The sequence below is a fragment of the Myotis yumanensis genome, unplaced genomic scaffold (genome assembly GCF_028538775.1).
Source record: "Myotis yumanensis isolate MYYU_CA2020_CCGP unplaced genomic scaffold, mMyoYum1.0.hap1 SCAF_10, whole genome shotgun sequence".
Classification (NCBI taxonomy): Eukaryota; Metazoa; Chordata; class Mammalia; order Chiroptera; family Vespertilionidae; genus Myotis; species Myotis yumanensis.
The window spans coordinates 16,620,521-16,637,582 of NW_027223761.1; the positions used below are offsets into that span (position 1 = coordinate 16,620,521).

A 17,062-nucleotide genomic window follows, 5' to 3' on the forward strand; every position below is an offset into this window, starting at 1 on the left:
CTAGAAGTCCCAAGGCCGACGCCGGGATTCGAACCCAAGTCACATGGCTCCAGAGCCTATTCTCTTGGGATAAAGAGTGGCTTAGAAAAGGGGGACTCTGGAGGCGTGTGGACAGGTGGGACTGTACTAAGGAGGGAAGTGAAGGCCTTGCATCCCAGCAAAAGAAAACGCAAACGTCACTAATACTGCCACTGGGATGCAAACTTGCTGCCATAGACATAGTTAATCTGTTTTTTTCTTTTTTAATTTGTTTTTCAATTACAGTTTACATTCAGTGTTGTTCTGTATTGTTGGCTGTAGGCCCTGTGCTGTAGTCTACATCTTTGTGGCTATTCTGCAACTACCAATCTGTACTGTTTAATCCCTTCACCTTTTTCATGCAGCCCCCCAACATCCGTCCCCTCTGACGGCTGTCAGTTTGTTCTCTGTGTCTATCAGTCTGTTTCTACTTTGTTTATTTTGTTCATTAGATTCCACATATAAGTGAAATCATATGATATTTGACTTTCTCTGACTGGCTTAATTTCACTTAGCATAATACCCTCTAGGTCCATCCAAGACATAGTTACTCTTTAATTAGTCCCCCCATGAAGGAAGTAGAGTGGACTGAGAGACAGACTCAGGCCATCTAAGTGATGTGACCAAGGTCACTGAGCCAGAACTAGAGCCCTGTGTCCTGTCGCTTGGTCCAGGGATCCTTTCATGCCATCTCCAGCTTACTTTTGAGGATAATGACATTGAAGCTGGTGATGGCAGCAGCGGTGGGGCTGGAGGTCATGTGATGACTGGTGCTGGTGATCATAGACATGATCATGGTTGGTACAGGTGATGTGGGTGGTGGGAGGTGGTGGTGCTAGGGGTGGCAGCATTAATGATGGCGGGAAGAGTAATGGAGACGTTGCAGGGACAGTGCTGGTGGTGGCAGGTCTGGAGGCACCACCACAGCAGTGTCTGTACCAGGGGTGGGCAAACTTTTTGACTCAGGGCCACAATGGGTTCTTAAACTGGACCGGAGGGCCGGAACAAAAGCATGGATGGAGTGTTTGTGTGAACTAATATAAATTCAAAGTAAACATCATTACATAAAAGGGTACGGTCTTTTTTTTTTTAGTTTTATTCATTTCAAACGGGCCGGATCCGGCCCGTGGGCCGTAGTTTGCCCACGGCTGGTGGTACCCTTCTCCCAAGCTAAACTGCGCCCCCACCTCCTCCTTCCCTAGCACTTCCCTGAGCACCTGGACCACTTTGGGGAGAACATGGAGGACTTCTCCAACGACCTGTTCAGCAGCTTCTTTGATGACCCGGTGCTGGATGAGAAGAGCCCTCTACTGGACATGGAACTGGACTCCCCCACGCCAGGCATCCAGGCCGAGCACAGCTACTCCCTGAGCGGTGACTCTGCACCCCAGAGCCCCCTGGTACCCATCAAGATGGAGGACACCACCCAAGGTAAACAAGGGTGGGAGGGCCCAGGACAACACATGCACATAAGGCCCAGGAGGGAAGGAAGCTTTTGCAGGGCCACAGGGGGCACTGGAGGCTGAGACTCCCAGAGGCTCTGGGAGGAGGCACCCACAAATACCCCTCAGGGAGGCTGCCCACTTTTATTCCTGAAGGGAGGGTTCTCTTAAGCGCCCCTCTCCCCCTGCTTTGCTTTTTAGCAAAGGGGCCTTGAGTCTTTTCTCTCAGGTTCAACATTAGAGAACTCCAGACTGTTGCCCACCTAGACATGGCCTTTGGGCATTTCCTCAACCCATCTGGGCCCATGGTATCTGTCTGGGTGATCATGGACACATCTCCTGGCTTCTATGAGCCTCGGGGTCTTCATCTACCAATGGGAACAGCAGTAAACATTTCTACAGTCCTCTCCAGTTTACCAAGGGCTCTCATGTTCATGTTCTCATTTATTTCTCATGACTCAGAGGTGAGGAAGGAATCCCTTTTACCATAATCCCTATTTGACAGGTAAGGACAATGGGCCTTTAGGAAAGCTGAGTTGTTTAAGTTACAAACAGTAAAATGCAGGTTAGGGACTTGGAAGCAAGCAAGCCCGCTGATTCTAAGCCTCACACCCTCGCCACCACCACATTTGCCAGCCTCAAGGGGGCAGCAAGGAGTACTGGGTTTGGAACCAAACATCCTGATGTTTCCACCAGCTGCTGTGTGGTCTTAGGCAAGTTTCTTAACCTCTCTGGGCTTCTGTTTCCTCAATTATAAAATGAAGATACTACGTGGCTTGACATAGAATTCTGGACAAGATTAAAAATCCCAGCACATAATATATATCAACTAGAGGCCCGATGCATGAAATTCGTGCAAGGGGCTTGGCCCCCATGCCGCAGTGGCAGCCTCTGCCTCGGCCTCCACAGCACTGCAGCTTAGTCCGGAAGGTCATCCGGAAGATTGTCTGGAAGGTCGTCCGGAAGGTCATCTGGTCTACTTAGCATATTACACTTTCATTATTATAGACTAGAGGCCCAGTGCACGAAATTGTGTGCGGGTAGGGTCCCTACACCTAGCCTGCGATCAGAGCCATCTTTCGCCCATTCGCCAGTCCCCAGTCCCACCCTGCCACCAACACCCATTCCGGTTCCCCATTTGCCATCTGACAATCTATCAGAGCCTGCGGGCCAAGAGGTCTGCCTTCCACCCACTTGCTAGTTCCCAGTCCTGCCCCACCGCCACCCACCCCAGTTCCCCGTGGTTCCCCATTGGCCATCCAGGGATCAGAGCCTATGGGTTGGAGAGGAGGGACCAAGAGGTGGTCAGTGCACCTCATAGTGACTGGTCCATCAGTCGTTCTGGTCGTTACCCTGTTATGGTCGCTGGCCTTTTATTATATAGGATAATTACTGGCTATTTTCATTGTGCCTCTAAAAGTCCTCTTGATACTGTCGTGGTTCTTATTCCCTTCCCCTCAGAGGACCATGGTCTTGAATGGTTTTCTTAATATTCTCATCTATTAAATGGGAAAAATAGTGGTGTCTGTCCCATAGAATTTGGGGGAGGAATAAATGAGCTCCTATGTGTCAAGGGGTTAGAGCTGTGCTCAGTGCAGAAAGTGTGAGGTGCTTCTTAGGGTCTTAGAGGTTCCCCAGGGGCAGAGACAGACCTTTGTACCGACCCGCCCCCCAACCCTAGCCCTGAGGGCAGGGACATCTCTTGAGGTTTTAAGTAGCTCCAGGGCTGTGGTTGCTGAGGTCCCAGCTTCCTTCTGTGCCCTGGCCGCAGGGAAGAACTCTGAGGTCACTCAAGGAGGCCTCGGGCACAGCCTGGGGAGGGGCAGGGTGTGGGATGGGCACCCTCCCATGGCGGGCACTCCCTCCACCCCCACATGCCCAGCCCAGCAACTCCTTGAACACCCCCAATCTATTTTTAGAGTAATTTATTTGTGGGCCCTTTGCAGGGGGCAGTTTCCCGGAGGCCAGCGGGCTAGGCTGGCCCTGTAATTTGGGAAGATTGTGGGTGTTCCTGGAGCCAGGGGCAGCCTGTGGCCCAGAGCTGGGGCTCTCCGGCTCCCAGAGGGTGGGGCCCGGCCTCTGAGGTGGGATCAGGCAGACGTTGACCCCTCTCTCCACCCACAGTGGGTCCCAAAGGCCAGAGTCCCCTATAGTCCTTCCTTTGCAAGCTGGCCGCCCAGACCCCCGCCTTTCCAGTGCTGCTCTGACTTCCAGGTGGGGCCAGCCTGAGCTGGGGTGGAGGACTGTGGGCGCCCAGCAGGAAGAGGGGTGATGTCTGCCATCCCTGTGGCCCAGGTGAGGTCAGGAGGCCCCTAGATAGGCAGGAGGTTCACGCTGCCGGGGAGACCTGAGCATCATCCCTCACCCCCCACCTGCCCCCAATCACAGGTCCAGTGACCGCTTCCTTCTAAAAACGTCTCCCGTGTGCTCCGTCCTCTCCATCCCCACGGCCACTGCCTTTGCTCAGGCCTTGTCCTCTCTCGCTGGACCATTTCAACAGACTCCCGTGGTGTCCCTGCCTCTAACTTGCCTGCCCCAGGCCAGTCTTCACACAGAGGCAGAGTGGTCTTTTTTAACATCACAAATCTGAACACACTTAAAACTCTTCAGTGCCACCTCATTGCCTTTAGGACAGTGGTTCTCAACCTTGGCTGCACATGAGAATCACCTGGGAATCTTTTTAAAATCCTGATTTCTGGGCCTCACCCTCCGGAAATTCTGTTTCTTTGTGATGGGGTGGGGCCACAACATGAGTAACAAAGAAACAGAATTTCCGGAGGGTGAGGCCCAGAAATCAGGATTTTAAAAAGATTCCCAGGTGATTCTCATGTGCAGCCAAGGTTGAGAACCACTGCTTCAGGACAAAGTCTCAGCTCTGAGCGCAGCCTCCCAGGCCGCGCTGCTCCTGCCGGCCTCTGTGGCCCCATTTCCTTTCCTTTTCATTCCAACTGCTTGTGACCTTCACTAGATGCCCAGAACCTAGCACAGTGCTCAGCAAATGTTTACTGAATAACAATAATTATAGGAACAATAGTACCATTTATTGGACATTTATTTACTTCTTAACAGACACTTTTATAGATGAGAAAACCAAGGCTCAGAGAGGTTAAACAACTTGCCTAAGGTCACACAGCCAGTCAGGAGGGGTTCTGGTCTGTTGTCCAAGCCCAGTCTATTAGCTGCTGAATGAAGAAGATGCCCCCACGTCTTCTGGCTCCCCGTGGATAGGAGGAGGGCCGAGCCCTGTGCTCCGGGAGCCCCCTGAGCCTGGGTCCTGCCCCTTTCCCCAGATGTGGAACATGGAGCCTGGGTGCTGGGACACAAATTGTGCTCCGTCATGGTGAAGCAGGAGCAGAGCCTGGAACTGCCTGTGGACCCGCTGGCCGCCTCCTCAGCCATGGCTGCCGCTGCTGCCATGGCCACCACCCCGCTGCTGGGCCTCAGCCCTCTGTCCAGGCTGCCTGTCCCCCACCAGGTGAGCCTGGGGACTGTTTTGTAGGGGCTGAGGGAGGGGCAAAGGGTGGGGGGGTCTGTGTGGGAAGAAGTGTCCAAAGCCCTGTGCACCCCGGGTTCTATGAACAGGGAGCAACGTGACCCTCAGGACCAAGGGCTGGAACTCCCAGACGGGACTCTGCCTCCCCCTTGGGCTGCCACGCACCATCTAGAATGCGCTCAGACCATCCAGCCCTCACTGTGAGCTGGGGCCCTCACCGTGTGTGGGCAAGGCTTACAGGACGCAGGCAGGGCTGGCGTTGGGCCGCGTCCAGAGTCCCAGAGATGGAGACAGCCAGGCCACTTAATTTTCTCAAAGCGTCAGCATTTTAAAAAAGGAAGGCCAGCGTGGAAATATAAAACTTGTACTGTCTTTCAGTTGTTTACATTCATGAGATTAATATCTTCAACCCACATTCTCATACTACCCCCACGCCCTACGAATGTAGATATAACATCATTGGCTATAGGTCTGAAATGATGTCTGAAAACCCTTCTGAGAATGTGAGGCCCAGAACCCAGGCCCCTGGGAGAGGCCCTGCCTGGGTCCAGCTTGGCTCTCACTGGTGCTCTGGGCACATGCCACTCCCTTTTCCTCCGCTTCCTTCTCTGTAAAATAGGAGTGTGAGCTACCAGGTACCTCTAGGACAGTGGTTCTCAACCTTCCTAATGCCGCGACCCTTTAATACAGCTCCTCATGTTGTGGTGACCCCCAATTTCATTGTTACAAATTGAACATAATTAAAGCATAGTGATTAATCACAAAAACGATATGTAATTATATATGTGTTTTCCGATGGTCTTAGGCAACCCCTGTGAAAGGGTCGTTCGACCCCCAAAGGGGTCTCGACCCACAGGTTGAGAACCACTGCTCTAGGAGCTTCTGTCCCTGGGTCGTCTTAAATCCTTAGTCTGGATCGGGCCAGTCCTGCCCACTGCTGGCCACACAGCTCACCTGATCAAAATGTGACCACAGGCAGACCTCTCAGCCCCTCCCAAACTCTCCGCGGTCCACCAGGATCAAGGGTTGGCTGCAGATGTGGAGGATCTTTTTTTTTCCCTTAAATATATATTTTTATTGATTTCAGAGAGGAAGGGTGAGGGAGAGAGAGATAGAAATATCCATGATGAGAATCATTGATTGGCTGCCTCCTGCATGCCCTCTACTGGGGATTGAGCCCACAACTCTGGCATGTGCCCTTGACCGGAATCAAACCTGGGACCCCTCAGTCCGCAGGCCAACATTCTATCCACTGAGCCAAACCAGCTAGGACTGGAGGATCTTTTTTTTTTTTATGTATGTTTTTATTGATTTTTTAGAGAAAGAGGTATAGAGAGATAGAAATATCAATGAGAGAACATTGATCAGCTGCCTCCTGCACGCCCCCTCCTGGGGCTTGAACCTGAATACCTGTGACATCTTGGCTCATGAGTCCATGTTCAACCACTGAGCCACACCAGCTAAGCGTGGAGGATCTTTTGTGATCAGATCCAAGACTGGCTCCGCAACACCTCGAGTCTTGCCAAAGCAGGAAGGGAAGGCAGGACTGCAGCAGCAGCCAGAGGTGGGGCACGTGCCTCAGAGAAGGACACTGAGGCTCAAGGGGTTAGGCAACTTTCCCCAAATCACACTGTCACAAACAGAGGAGCTGCACCCCCAACTCAGATGCCAGACCTGAGACCCACACCTTCACTCCAATGAGGTCACAACACCCCAGTGGAGGCAAAAGAACCAGGAGTTGGTGAAGTGCCCTCACCCTTCTGCATCGCAGTCCCCTCATCTGTCACATGAGGGCTGAGCTGGGATAGAGACACGAGGGAACCTACCAGGCCCCCTCCCCCCAACTTGAACCTTCTATGATTCTTACTCATCTGCCTAAACTTGGGATTCTGTGTCCCACCCACAATATCATGACCTCTTTCTGCTGGCTGCAGACCAAGGGAAAAGGTGGTCCTGAAATCCAGCACCCCACACAGCGCCTTCCTCAAAGAGAACACCACTCCCGTGCGTGCTGACAGCCATGTGTAGGAAGCCACGCATGTTCCTGAAATCCTATCTGGAACAGCAAGTTGGAATATAAAGAAATAGGAATGCATCTTAGTTTAAAGTGTAAATCGAGCCCTAACTGGTTTGGCTCAGTAGATAGAGCGTCGGCCTGCGGACTGAAGGGTCCCAGGTTCGATTCCGGTCAAGGGCATGTACCTTGGTTGCGGGCACATCCCCGGTGGGGGGTGTGCAGGAGGCAGCTGGTCGATGTTTCTCTCTCATCGATGTTTCTGACTCTCTATCCCTCTCCCTTCCTCTCTGTAAAAAATCAATAAAATATATTTTTAAAAATAAATAAATAAATAAATAAATAACGTGTAAATCGAATTCTGTCAGTCCCTTGCTTAAAACCCGTTAGGGGCTCCTCACTGCTTCAAATTCTTTTGTCTGGATTCCGCTCCCACCCCGTCCCCACTCCGATCTTCTGGTCTTATTTCCTACCCCTCCATCCCAACACACATTCTTACACACTGGACACCCTGAATACCCTTAATTCATGCTTATCCCTCCGCTTGGCTGAGTGGCTCCTCCACGCACAGGAACTTGCCTCTGCTCCCTCTGGGCTGTGCCCAGAACTCTAAGCCCAGCCACCTCCCCAGTTTAGCAGGACAGGCCACCAGCCTCAGGGAGGGAGATGGGTGGATGGCAGGGTGGGGACAGCCGCAGGGGCAGCTGATGGAGCTGGACCCGTCTCTTCCTCAGGCCCCGGGAGAGATGACTCAGCTGCCCATGATCAAAGCAGAGCCCCAGGAGGTGAACCAGTTCCTCAAAGTGACACCAGGTAGGTGTGTCCAGGGAGGGACTCGTCCTCTCCAGTCCTGGGCAGACCGCATCCCTACTACCTTGGTCCAGCCACCCTCCTCCCTCAACAAGCCCCCTTTCCATAATATCCTCTCCTCCATGCTTGGCTCACCCCCCACCCATCAGTCCCCTTCTTACCCAGCCTCTGACTGTCAGCCCTGCTATCTGCACCCTCACACCTTCTTCACTAATCCCCTGTCATTCACTAACTGCAGCTCATCTTATTGCCATTCACTCATCTACCCATCTGTCTATCTGTCCATCCATCCATCCAACTCTCCATAAATCTGGGCATCTGTGCTGCCCAGGCTGCCTCCTGGCCACCTGCAGAGTGTCAGTCTTCCTGGTGCTGTGGCCACAGAGGGACAGCATGGAGGGAGGCTGGGAAGAGCAGTGCTCCTGGCTGGTCGGCTGGAAGCCCAATGCCTGCTGCCTCGTTACCCTCAAGTCAGAAATGGAAACCCAGGGGTAGTTATAGCTAAACATTGGGGTGGAAGGGAGGGAGGGAGGGCAGACTCCAGCCACCTGCTGGAGTTGTTGAACTAGAGGCGCAAACACCCTGAAGCTGGGGATGGGGAGGGCCTCCAAGAATCCAGCCTCACCAAGGATGAGGCTCAAAGGAGCCAGGCCCCTGGTGGCAGAGATGAGGTGGCGCCCAGGGATCAGCTCCTGGGATGTCAGCTCCCATCTCTCTGACAGCACAGAGGGGCTTTGGATGCTGCGACTGGTCAGGCCCTAGCGCTCTTGACCACAGCATCAGGGCTGGCTGAGGCCCACGCTCTGCTGAACTCTGAGGTCCCAGCCAAGCGGAGTGCAACCTGCTAACCCGCTTCCCCCACTCTCCCCAGAGGACCTGGTGCAGATGCCTCCGACGCCCCCCAGCAGCCATGGAAGCGACAGTGACGGCTCCCAGAGTCCCCACTCTCTGCCCCCCTCCAGCCCTGTCCGGCCCATGGCCCGCTCCTCCACGGCCATCTCCACCTCCCCCCTCCTCACGGCTCCTCATGTAAGCCGCCGGGAGTGGTCTGGGGCAAATAGTTGGGTAAATCCATTCGGCACACCTCCGGTGGGGAAGGGTCTGGGGAGCCCCAACCTGGTCCCGTCCCCATCAGAATTCAGAGAGGTGGCAGATGGGAGTGAGAATCTCTTAGCCCTGCCTCGTGGTGAACAGGAAATAGGCAGGGAGGTCCAAGAGGCCTGCTGAACCCACGGTGTGCAGAGCCAGGGCTAGAACGGACGTTCCTAACCTCCCTGTGTGGGGAGCAGTGCTCAGGAGGCCCAGAGGACCCAGGAAACTGGAGCTGGACCCTGAGCCCTGGGATGGGTGTGGAACCTTCCAAGCCAAGACTGTAGGGATATGAAGGGGGGTGCCATTTAGGGGGCCCTGGACAAGTAGGTTTTGAGTCTATGAATTTGAGGGTGGGATCTAAGGAGCCCCCCAACAATGTACCGAGTGCCTAATATGCTGGGCTCCCAGCACCATCCTAAGCATTTGATACATATTATTGGATTTAATTCAGCTCTACCCCATTTCTTACAAATATTTATTTATTTATTTCAGAGAGGCAGGGAGAGGAAGAGAGAAAGAAACATCAATAATGAGAGAGAATCATTGATCAGCTGCCTCCTGCAGGCCCCATACTGGGGACTGAGCCCGCAAGCCAGGATGTGCCCTGACAGAGAATCAAACCCCGACCTCCAGGTTCATAGGTCGACACTCAGCCACTGAGCCATGCCGGCTGGGCTCTACCCCTTTTTAGATGAGGAAACTGAGGCTCGGGGAGTTGAGCGCTTTGCCCAGGTCACACACAGAATAAACAGCAGAGCTTGAACTTGAACCCAGGGCTGTCTGGTTCTAACCATCATGTCCGATTTTCCACAGAAATTACAGGGGACTTCAGGGCCACTGCTCCTGACAGAGGAGGAGAAGCGCACCCTGATTGCTGAGGGCTACCCCATCCCCACGAAACTCCCCCTCACCAAAGCCGAGGAGAAGGCCTTGAAGAGGGTCCGGAGGAAAATCAAGAACAAGGTAAAGCAAGAGCCGGATCCCTGCCCTGGCGCTTCCTTGGTGGGTGGGGGTCTCTGATCCCCTGGTGATGCCAGCTCTGAAATTGGGGGTCCCAGGAAGTGGATTTATGGCCGTGGTAACCCCTCTCTTGGGGGCTTCCCCCTCTAGATCTCGGCCCAGGAGAGCCGCCGTAAGAAGAAGGAATACGTGGAGTGTCTAGAAAAGAAGTAAGGGTCCCGTGTGGAGAGGGGGGCCTGGGTCACAGGGCTCCAGGGGCAGGAGGCACAGGGGCTGAGATGCTGGTGGGCAGGACTGAGGGGGCAGCAGCAACTCTGGGGCTGCCCCTGAGCCTGTGCCTGCTTGGCCCCGCAGGGTGGAGACATTCACATCAGAGAACAACGAACTGTGGAAGAAGGTAGAGACCCTGGAGAATGCCAACAGGTGGGTGCTGCCACCCGCATCCCGCACGGCCCCTGCCCCCTGCAGAGGAGAGGTAACGGAGTTCAGGATGAACCCCAGAAACAGGAACCCTGCAGCCCAGGACGCCAGCTTCCCATCCTTCCTCATCCACACGTAGCTCTACACACGTGACAGACTGACGGGACGCTTTAAAGGAGATGGCACAGAGCCGTGGTCTTCAGAGCGTGGTTTCTCAGACCACCAGCAGCAGCCTCCCCCGAGAACTTGTTAGAAATGCTTATTATTTTCAGGCCTCACGCCAGGGCTACTGAGGCAGGAACTCCAGGGAGGGGGCTCAGCAATCTATGTTTTAGTTAGCACTGCAGGCAATTCTGATGCGCCCTAGGGGTAGAACCACTGACGTAGGTGCTTGCCACTCAAAGCGAGCTTCTCAGATAAGCAGCAGCACCGGGAGCTCGTACGAAGTGCAGAATCTCAGGACTCTCCCAGGTGCACTGAGTCAGAATCTGCATTTCCGCAAGCCCGTTGGGTGGCTCACGTGCACAACTATGTTTTAAGAAACACCAGTGTACGCATAGCGCCTGGCCTGAAGGAGCTACATAAAGTCGCAGTTCTGGATTCGTATTCCACTCGGCCATTCTGGCGACTGGGCCCAGCTTCTCTGTCTACATGGAGATGATAGAAGCAGCATCTCACAGGATGTGTGTCATGATTCGATAAGAGAGTGCAACTAAAGAGCCCAGCACTGTGCTTGGCGTTTGAGGATGCTCAATTCATGTTAGTTTTTCTTTTTTCTTTCTTTATTGTTATTATTCTGAATTCTTGATAGTGCCCAGCCATGAGTGCACAGTAGGTCTTTATTGATTATTTGCTGGGATTAATTAAAATAAATAGACAACAGCCTGGCTGGCGTGGCTCAGTGGTTGAGCGTCAACCTATGAACCAGAAGGTCACGGTTTGATTTCTGGTCAGGGCGCAGGATTGAGGGCTGGATCCCCAGTGTGCAGCACACAGGAGGCAGCTGATCAATGATTCTCTCTCATCAATGACCTTTCTATCTCTCTCCCTTCCTCTCTGAAATCAATAAAAATATTTTTAAAAAATAAAATAAAAACAGCAGCTGGTATGTAGCAGGTGCTCAACAGAAGGCTTTTCCCTTCTTTCCTTCCTTCTCTCCCAGCTTCCCCAGCAGGATCCAGCCACTCCCCTGATTGGTCTGGAGAATGCCTTCCCTCAGGGAAGGGGAGCGGGGGGAACCATCACCCCTCACTCCACCTCTGGCCCAGATTCCTCTCTGGCCCCAAATCTGGCCAGGCCCTCGGTGTTATTTCGCCACCTGCTGTACATTATTTGAACTGCAACGCCCTCTGCCAGGCTGGGTGGAGGAAAGAGATGATTAAATGCTTGTTCACCAAGCATGGGCTGAGCACCCGCTGTGTGTAGCCAGAGGATTCCACACCCGGTGGGACCCAATCCTTACCCTCAGGGAGCCCACAGTTAACTGAGGAGGCTGACATGGAAATCCATAAATACACGTGTTACAGGTGTCGTGATCAGTGTAAAAACAGCAATAAAAATTTTTTAAATGGTAGTTGCCATTTACTGGACACTCACTATGTACCAGACAGCTGGCAGACATGGGTTGTGGGGTGCTGCGGCTGCCGTAGGGCCCAGATGGGACGGCCTTCCTCCAACCCCCACTTTGGCCATGAGCATCACAGGGCCCCCCTGAGCTCCCCCAGGGTGACCCAGCTACCCACCAGGAGGCAGGCCCAGGTTCCCCGACACCGCAGAGGGGCAAGCGGGAGGCGACCTCTTCTGTCTTGACTGAAGTGGGCACCTGCGGGGGAGCCAGGTCTGGAGCCAGCCCAGGTGTGCGCTGGAGAGCAGGAGGCAGAGATGCCCGCTGGTCAGAGCCTCTGTGACCGCTGTGTCCCCCTCAGGACCCTGCTTCAGCAGCTGCAGAAGCTCCAGACGCTGGTCACCAACAAGATCTCCAGGCCGTACAAGATGGCAGCCACCCAGACGGGGACTTGCCTCATGGTAGGTCCGCTCCCTCCTACAGGCCTCCGGAGGGCGTCTTCCCGGGTGGCTTTCTAGGGGGGTGGGCAGACCTTGGAAGGATTGGCAATGTGATGGGCAACGTCGCCAAGGTACCCCATCCCAGTGCCCTCTGAACCTTCTAGAGCAGTGGTTCTCAACCTTCTGGCCCTTTAAATACAGCTCCTCATGTTGTGACCCAACCATAAAATTATTTTCGTTGCTACTTCATACCTGTCATGTTGCTACTGTTATGAATCGTCATGTAAATATCTGATATGCAGGATGGTCTTAGGCGACCCCTGTGCAAGGGTCGTTCGACCGCCAAAGGGGTCGCGACCCACAGGTTGAGAACCGCTGTTCTAGAGCGTGGCCTTCCCTGGCCAGGCCTAACAGTGTGGCTGTGCAGTGACTCCCGTGAACCCCGCTGCGGGGCCGCAAGGCAAATGCCACACCCTGTGGAGGGAAGGGCTGGGGGAGACACTCGGACCTGTGGACTTGGTTCTTTCTGGAATGAATGGTGGCGAGAAGGCCGAGCAAATCTCTGAAAACCCAAAAGAGTGCCCAGGGTGTGGCTCAGGCCTCTGCTCGTCCCTCTTCCACCCTCTCCTGGACCTGTCCGCCTGGACACTGCCCAGGGCATCCCCTCCGGGATCCGGGCTGCCAGGTGGCAGAGCCATGTGTGGGCAGGGGTTAGTGTGCGCCTCAGGACTCCTAGCTCCTCCTGCTGAGAAGCTGCTGTGATACTGTGTCCCCTCCCTTGTCCCAGCCCGGATCCCTTTCTTCCTGACTGATTCCTCCACCCTGGACGTGCTAACCCCATGGGCCACTTCCCTCTTCCTTCCAGCACTGCCTGGGCTGAGATGGCCTGAGCAGCCTCCTCCACCTTCTCCAGAGAGGCCGGGACACCCCACGTCCAGTGGGGGTGCTGGCTCTGGGAGCTGCTTTCTTAGAGAAATACTGAGCCTTTTGCAGCCATTGGTGTTGGGGCAGGAGACCTGGGAGAGGCCAGGGCTGCAGCCCCTCCCTGCCCTGGACCTGACCACTACTCTCTCTCTGCTACCAGGTGGCAGCCTTGTGCTTTGTTCTGGTGCTGGGCTCCCTCGTGCCCTGCCTCCCCGAGTTCTCCTCGGGCTCCCAGACTGTGAAGGAAGACCCCATGGCCACTGACAGCGTCTACACCGCCAGTCAGAGTGAGTGCCCTGCGCCGGGCTGCCCTTCCCCAGCCCCAGCGTCTGAGCAGAAGCCAGGCACAGGGAGGAGCCAAGTTTTGGGCTGGCAGCATCTCACTCTGCATTCTCTTTTTACAGATGGGAAATGGGGGCTCAAAAGGGTTATGATTTGTTCGGTGTTAGCTGTGGAATTGGGGCTACAATGCAGACCCCCTGATTCCCAGCCTATCCAGAAGTGGCCAGGGGGTTCGTATAGGGGATAACAGAAATGTTCCCACCTTTGCCCCCATGTATTATGTGCCAGTGGGTTATGGGGCCTCTGCTAAGCGCCATCTGTATTTCACGACTGGGACAGCAAATGAGTTTCAGCTCAAGGGTCATTTCCAGGAAGATGGTGGCTGCCTGAAGCTCTGTGTTAAGAAGGATTCTGAGGCACCACTCAGATCAACAGGAAGGAGTGCCAGGGCCCATTGGTGGTGTCTACCATGGGCAGCAGAGGGGCAGTGGTGGTGTGGGCTCAGGTATTTACCGTCCCATGGGGGATTGTGAGGTACAGTGGTTAAGAGTATGGAGCCTCAGCGTCCGTCATACCTGCCTCTGCCACTGCGTGACCTTGGCCTGCGCCTTACGCTCTCCCGGCTTTCGTTCCTTCACTTGGAAATGGGAGTTACCCTTCCGCACTTACTGCGCAGGGTCGATGTGAAGATTAAATGACGTGGTGTACGAACGCTCTCAACACAGATACAACGCATGGGTGGCAAGGGGAGAGCTAGTCTAGAGCGCAGCCAGGAGAGCATGGATTTCCCCAGGCAGAAGATACTGCAGGTAGACCTGCAGAGGGACTTCCCAGCTGAGTTTCATCACTTACCAGGAGCAAGTCATTGGGCGGGGCAGGAGGAGGAAGAGGAACCAGATGGGCAAGCCGAGAGCTAGGAGCTGGGGAGCGTGAGTGAGTTTCCAGAAGGAGAGATACAACAGGGAGGATGAGGCAGGCCTGCGCGGCCTTGAGGGGAGGAAATGGCGGGCCGGTCAGGGAAGTGGTGGGGGAAGAGGAAGTGGAGGCGGGGAGTGAGAACCACTCCCTGGACATGTGCTATGTGTCTGGGCCTGAGAAGAAGAGAGCAAGACAGTGACTAAGGGGGTATCAGGTCTGGTGAGCCACGTGTTGTTTTTCCAAGGCCAGGGGGGCCCTGGTGTATTTGGCAGTAGAGGAAGCCAGAACAGAGGAAGGACTGGAAGGGGTGGGGGGTGTCAGTGTTGATGAAGGAAACCAGAGTCAAAGGAGGCAGAGAAGGAATGAGCCCCTCAAGTGAGTGACTGCAGGGGGTGCAGGTCTGGACATCTGGGGTAGGGGGCGCTCTGGAGCAGGCTGGCGCACAGAGTGAGGCGTGCACCGTTCCAGGGGGTGCCTTTCACGTAGGTCAGGGTCGTGAGAGCCAGAAGGGTGGTGGTGGGTCAGACTAGCATGGAGCAGCGTAACTGATCACCTAAAACCTCGGTTGCCTGTTCTGTGACACAAGACTAAAAACACCTGGTTCCCGGGTTTCTGAGAGATGTCAACTTTGATATAGGCCAAAGGACTTGGCAGTGCCCGGCACACAGAATTCTCCAACAGATGGGTTTCCTTTCCCTTCTCTTCCCTGAAGGGCACTCTAGGGCCTAGAATGGGGAAGGGATTTATTCAAGATCTTATGGAAATTAATAAGTGTTGGAAGTAGGATTCGAACCCAGCTCTCAGATGCCCCCCAATCTGGTACCCTCTGCTTAGAAAGAGCTGCTTTCTCGGGGTGTCCACTGAACACAGTTTCAATCACTTCCCCTATATGATCGCATTTAAACCTCACACCTATATGAAGTTGGTCCTAGTATCCCTGATTTACAGGTGAACAAACTGAGGCTCAGGGGTTTAAAACAAAGGCCTGAGGTCGCACAGCTTGGCATTGTTGGAGCTGGAATTCAAGTCCAGGCCTTTACGATTCCAGAGCCCGTGCCTGTAACTACTAGGCCATGAATGTGACTGGGGTGGCGAGGGAGCCTCTTGGCCCCCGGGCTAACCCCCGTGCTCTCTCTCCAGTGCCCTCCCGTAGCCTTCTGTTCTACGATGAGGGGGCAGGCTCTTGGGAGGATGGCCGCAGCGCCCTGCTGCCCGTGGAGCCCCCAGATGGCTGGGAAATCAAGCCCGGGGGGCCAGCGGAGCAGCGACCCCAGGACCACCTACAGCATGACCCCCTGGACAGCACGCACGAGACCACCAAGTACCTGAGCGAAGCCTGGCCAAAAGACATCAGCGGAAATGGCACCAGCCCCGACTTCTCCCACCCCAAGGAGTGGTTCCACGAGAGGTGGGTGGGTGGCCCCTTCCCTTCCTGGGCTCCCCAGGCTCCACCTACCCTCTGCCCGCCCCTGGCCCCCATGTCAGCCGCACCTTGCCAAGGCCCCATCCCTCCCATGTCCAGATCCAGCTCACAGGGTGGTGAGCAGGTCCTCACTAGACAGTCTCTGATTTTTCTTCTCTCTCCAGGGATCTGGGCCCAAACACCACCATCAAGCTCTCCTAGGCCATACCGAGACCCAGGACCCAGGATGCGTACCCCCTGGCATCCCTGAAGAGGGATTGTCCTGCTCGCTAACCCGGATCCGGCTTGTACCCCTGCCCCCTGGGGTGCCATCCCAGGAGAAAGGGTTCCACGTCTCCCCAGCCCTTCTTTGCCTCAGATCTTGGCTGGGGCCTCTCCTCGCCCCGCCCCCCCCCATTGGACTGTTCCCCTGGGCCAACCACTCCGATCTCACCCTCCCTCCACCACCGTCTGTCCTCAGATAAACCACTCACTGGGCTACCCCCTCCTTCCTCATAATGACCAACATGACCACTGCCCTCCCTGCCCCCTGGCCCCCAGACACACACAAACACACACGTCAACACGCCGACACACACACACACGCTCCCCTCACCCCCACTGTACAGAGACCAAGAACAGAAATTGTTTGTAAATAATGAACCTTATTTTTTATTATTGCCAGTCCCCTAAGATATTGTATTTTACAAGTCTCCCTCCTACCTTCACCCCTCCCTTGTTTTATATTTTATGAAATTAGTGCGGGCTTTGCTGTTCCCTGGCCAGGGAACGAGGGTCCTCCCCCGCCCTCCCCTGGCCCCTCCATGCCGCTGCCCAAGCCGCTGGGCCTTTTTAATTGCCAAATTGCTTCATCCACCCGCTCAGCATATGCTTTAAGAAGGCAAAAGTTAAAAAAAAAAAAAAAGATGCAGCATCAATTCCTGACTTTGTGCCTTTCATTGGGGGGAGGTGAAGGAAGGACTGGGGGGTCGGGGAGTGAGAAGGTAAATTTATTTTCTATTCTGTCGGGGGCTGACTGGGGTGTGGGGCTGTTGGGAAGGCATCTCTATGGGGTTCCCTCTTCCAGTCAGATGCAGATTCCAAACTAGAAGCTCAAAGAGTTCTGTTGCAATTGCCCCACCCCAAGGCAGCAGCTATCTCCTGGTACTGAGGACCGAAGCAGAGAAACAAATCGGCCTTTAGGGATGGGAACGGCAAGTATTGAGTGCTTACTGTTATGGACCCTCAGGACTGGCCATCAGGCCTCATCCGCTATGCCCCTT

At 54.6% G+C, this 17,062-nt stretch overlaps 1 protein-coding gene across 1 annotated transcript in view; it reads left to right on the forward strand.

Moving 5' to 3' along the window:
- The window catches only part of CREB3L1 (cAMP responsive element binding protein 3 like 1), a 35,284-nt gene extending 18,567 nt beyond the window's left edge, over positions 1-16,717 (forward strand). Inside the window, exons 2-12 of the mRNA XM_070427888.1 lie at positions 1,221-1,449; positions 4,751-4,935; positions 7,702-7,780; positions 8,649-8,806; positions 9,683-9,832; positions 9,980-10,038; positions 10,184-10,252; positions 12,175-12,274; positions 13,338-13,464; positions 15,518-15,785; positions 15,965-16,717. Of these exons, the coding sequence (XP_070283989.1) occupies positions 1,221-1,449; positions 4,751-4,935; positions 7,702-7,780; positions 8,649-8,806; positions 9,683-9,832; positions 9,980-10,038; positions 10,184-10,252; positions 12,175-12,274; positions 13,338-13,464; positions 15,518-15,785; positions 15,965-16,001 (1,461 nt within the window). The 3' untranslated portion in view covers positions 16,002-16,717. The remainder of the gene's footprint in view (positions 1-1,220; positions 1,450-4,750; positions 4,936-7,701; positions 7,781-8,648; positions 8,807-9,682; positions 9,833-9,979; positions 10,039-10,183; positions 10,253-12,174; positions 12,275-13,337; positions 13,465-15,517; positions 15,786-15,964) is intronic.
- The last annotated feature ends 345 nt before the right edge of the window (positions 16,718-17,062 follow it).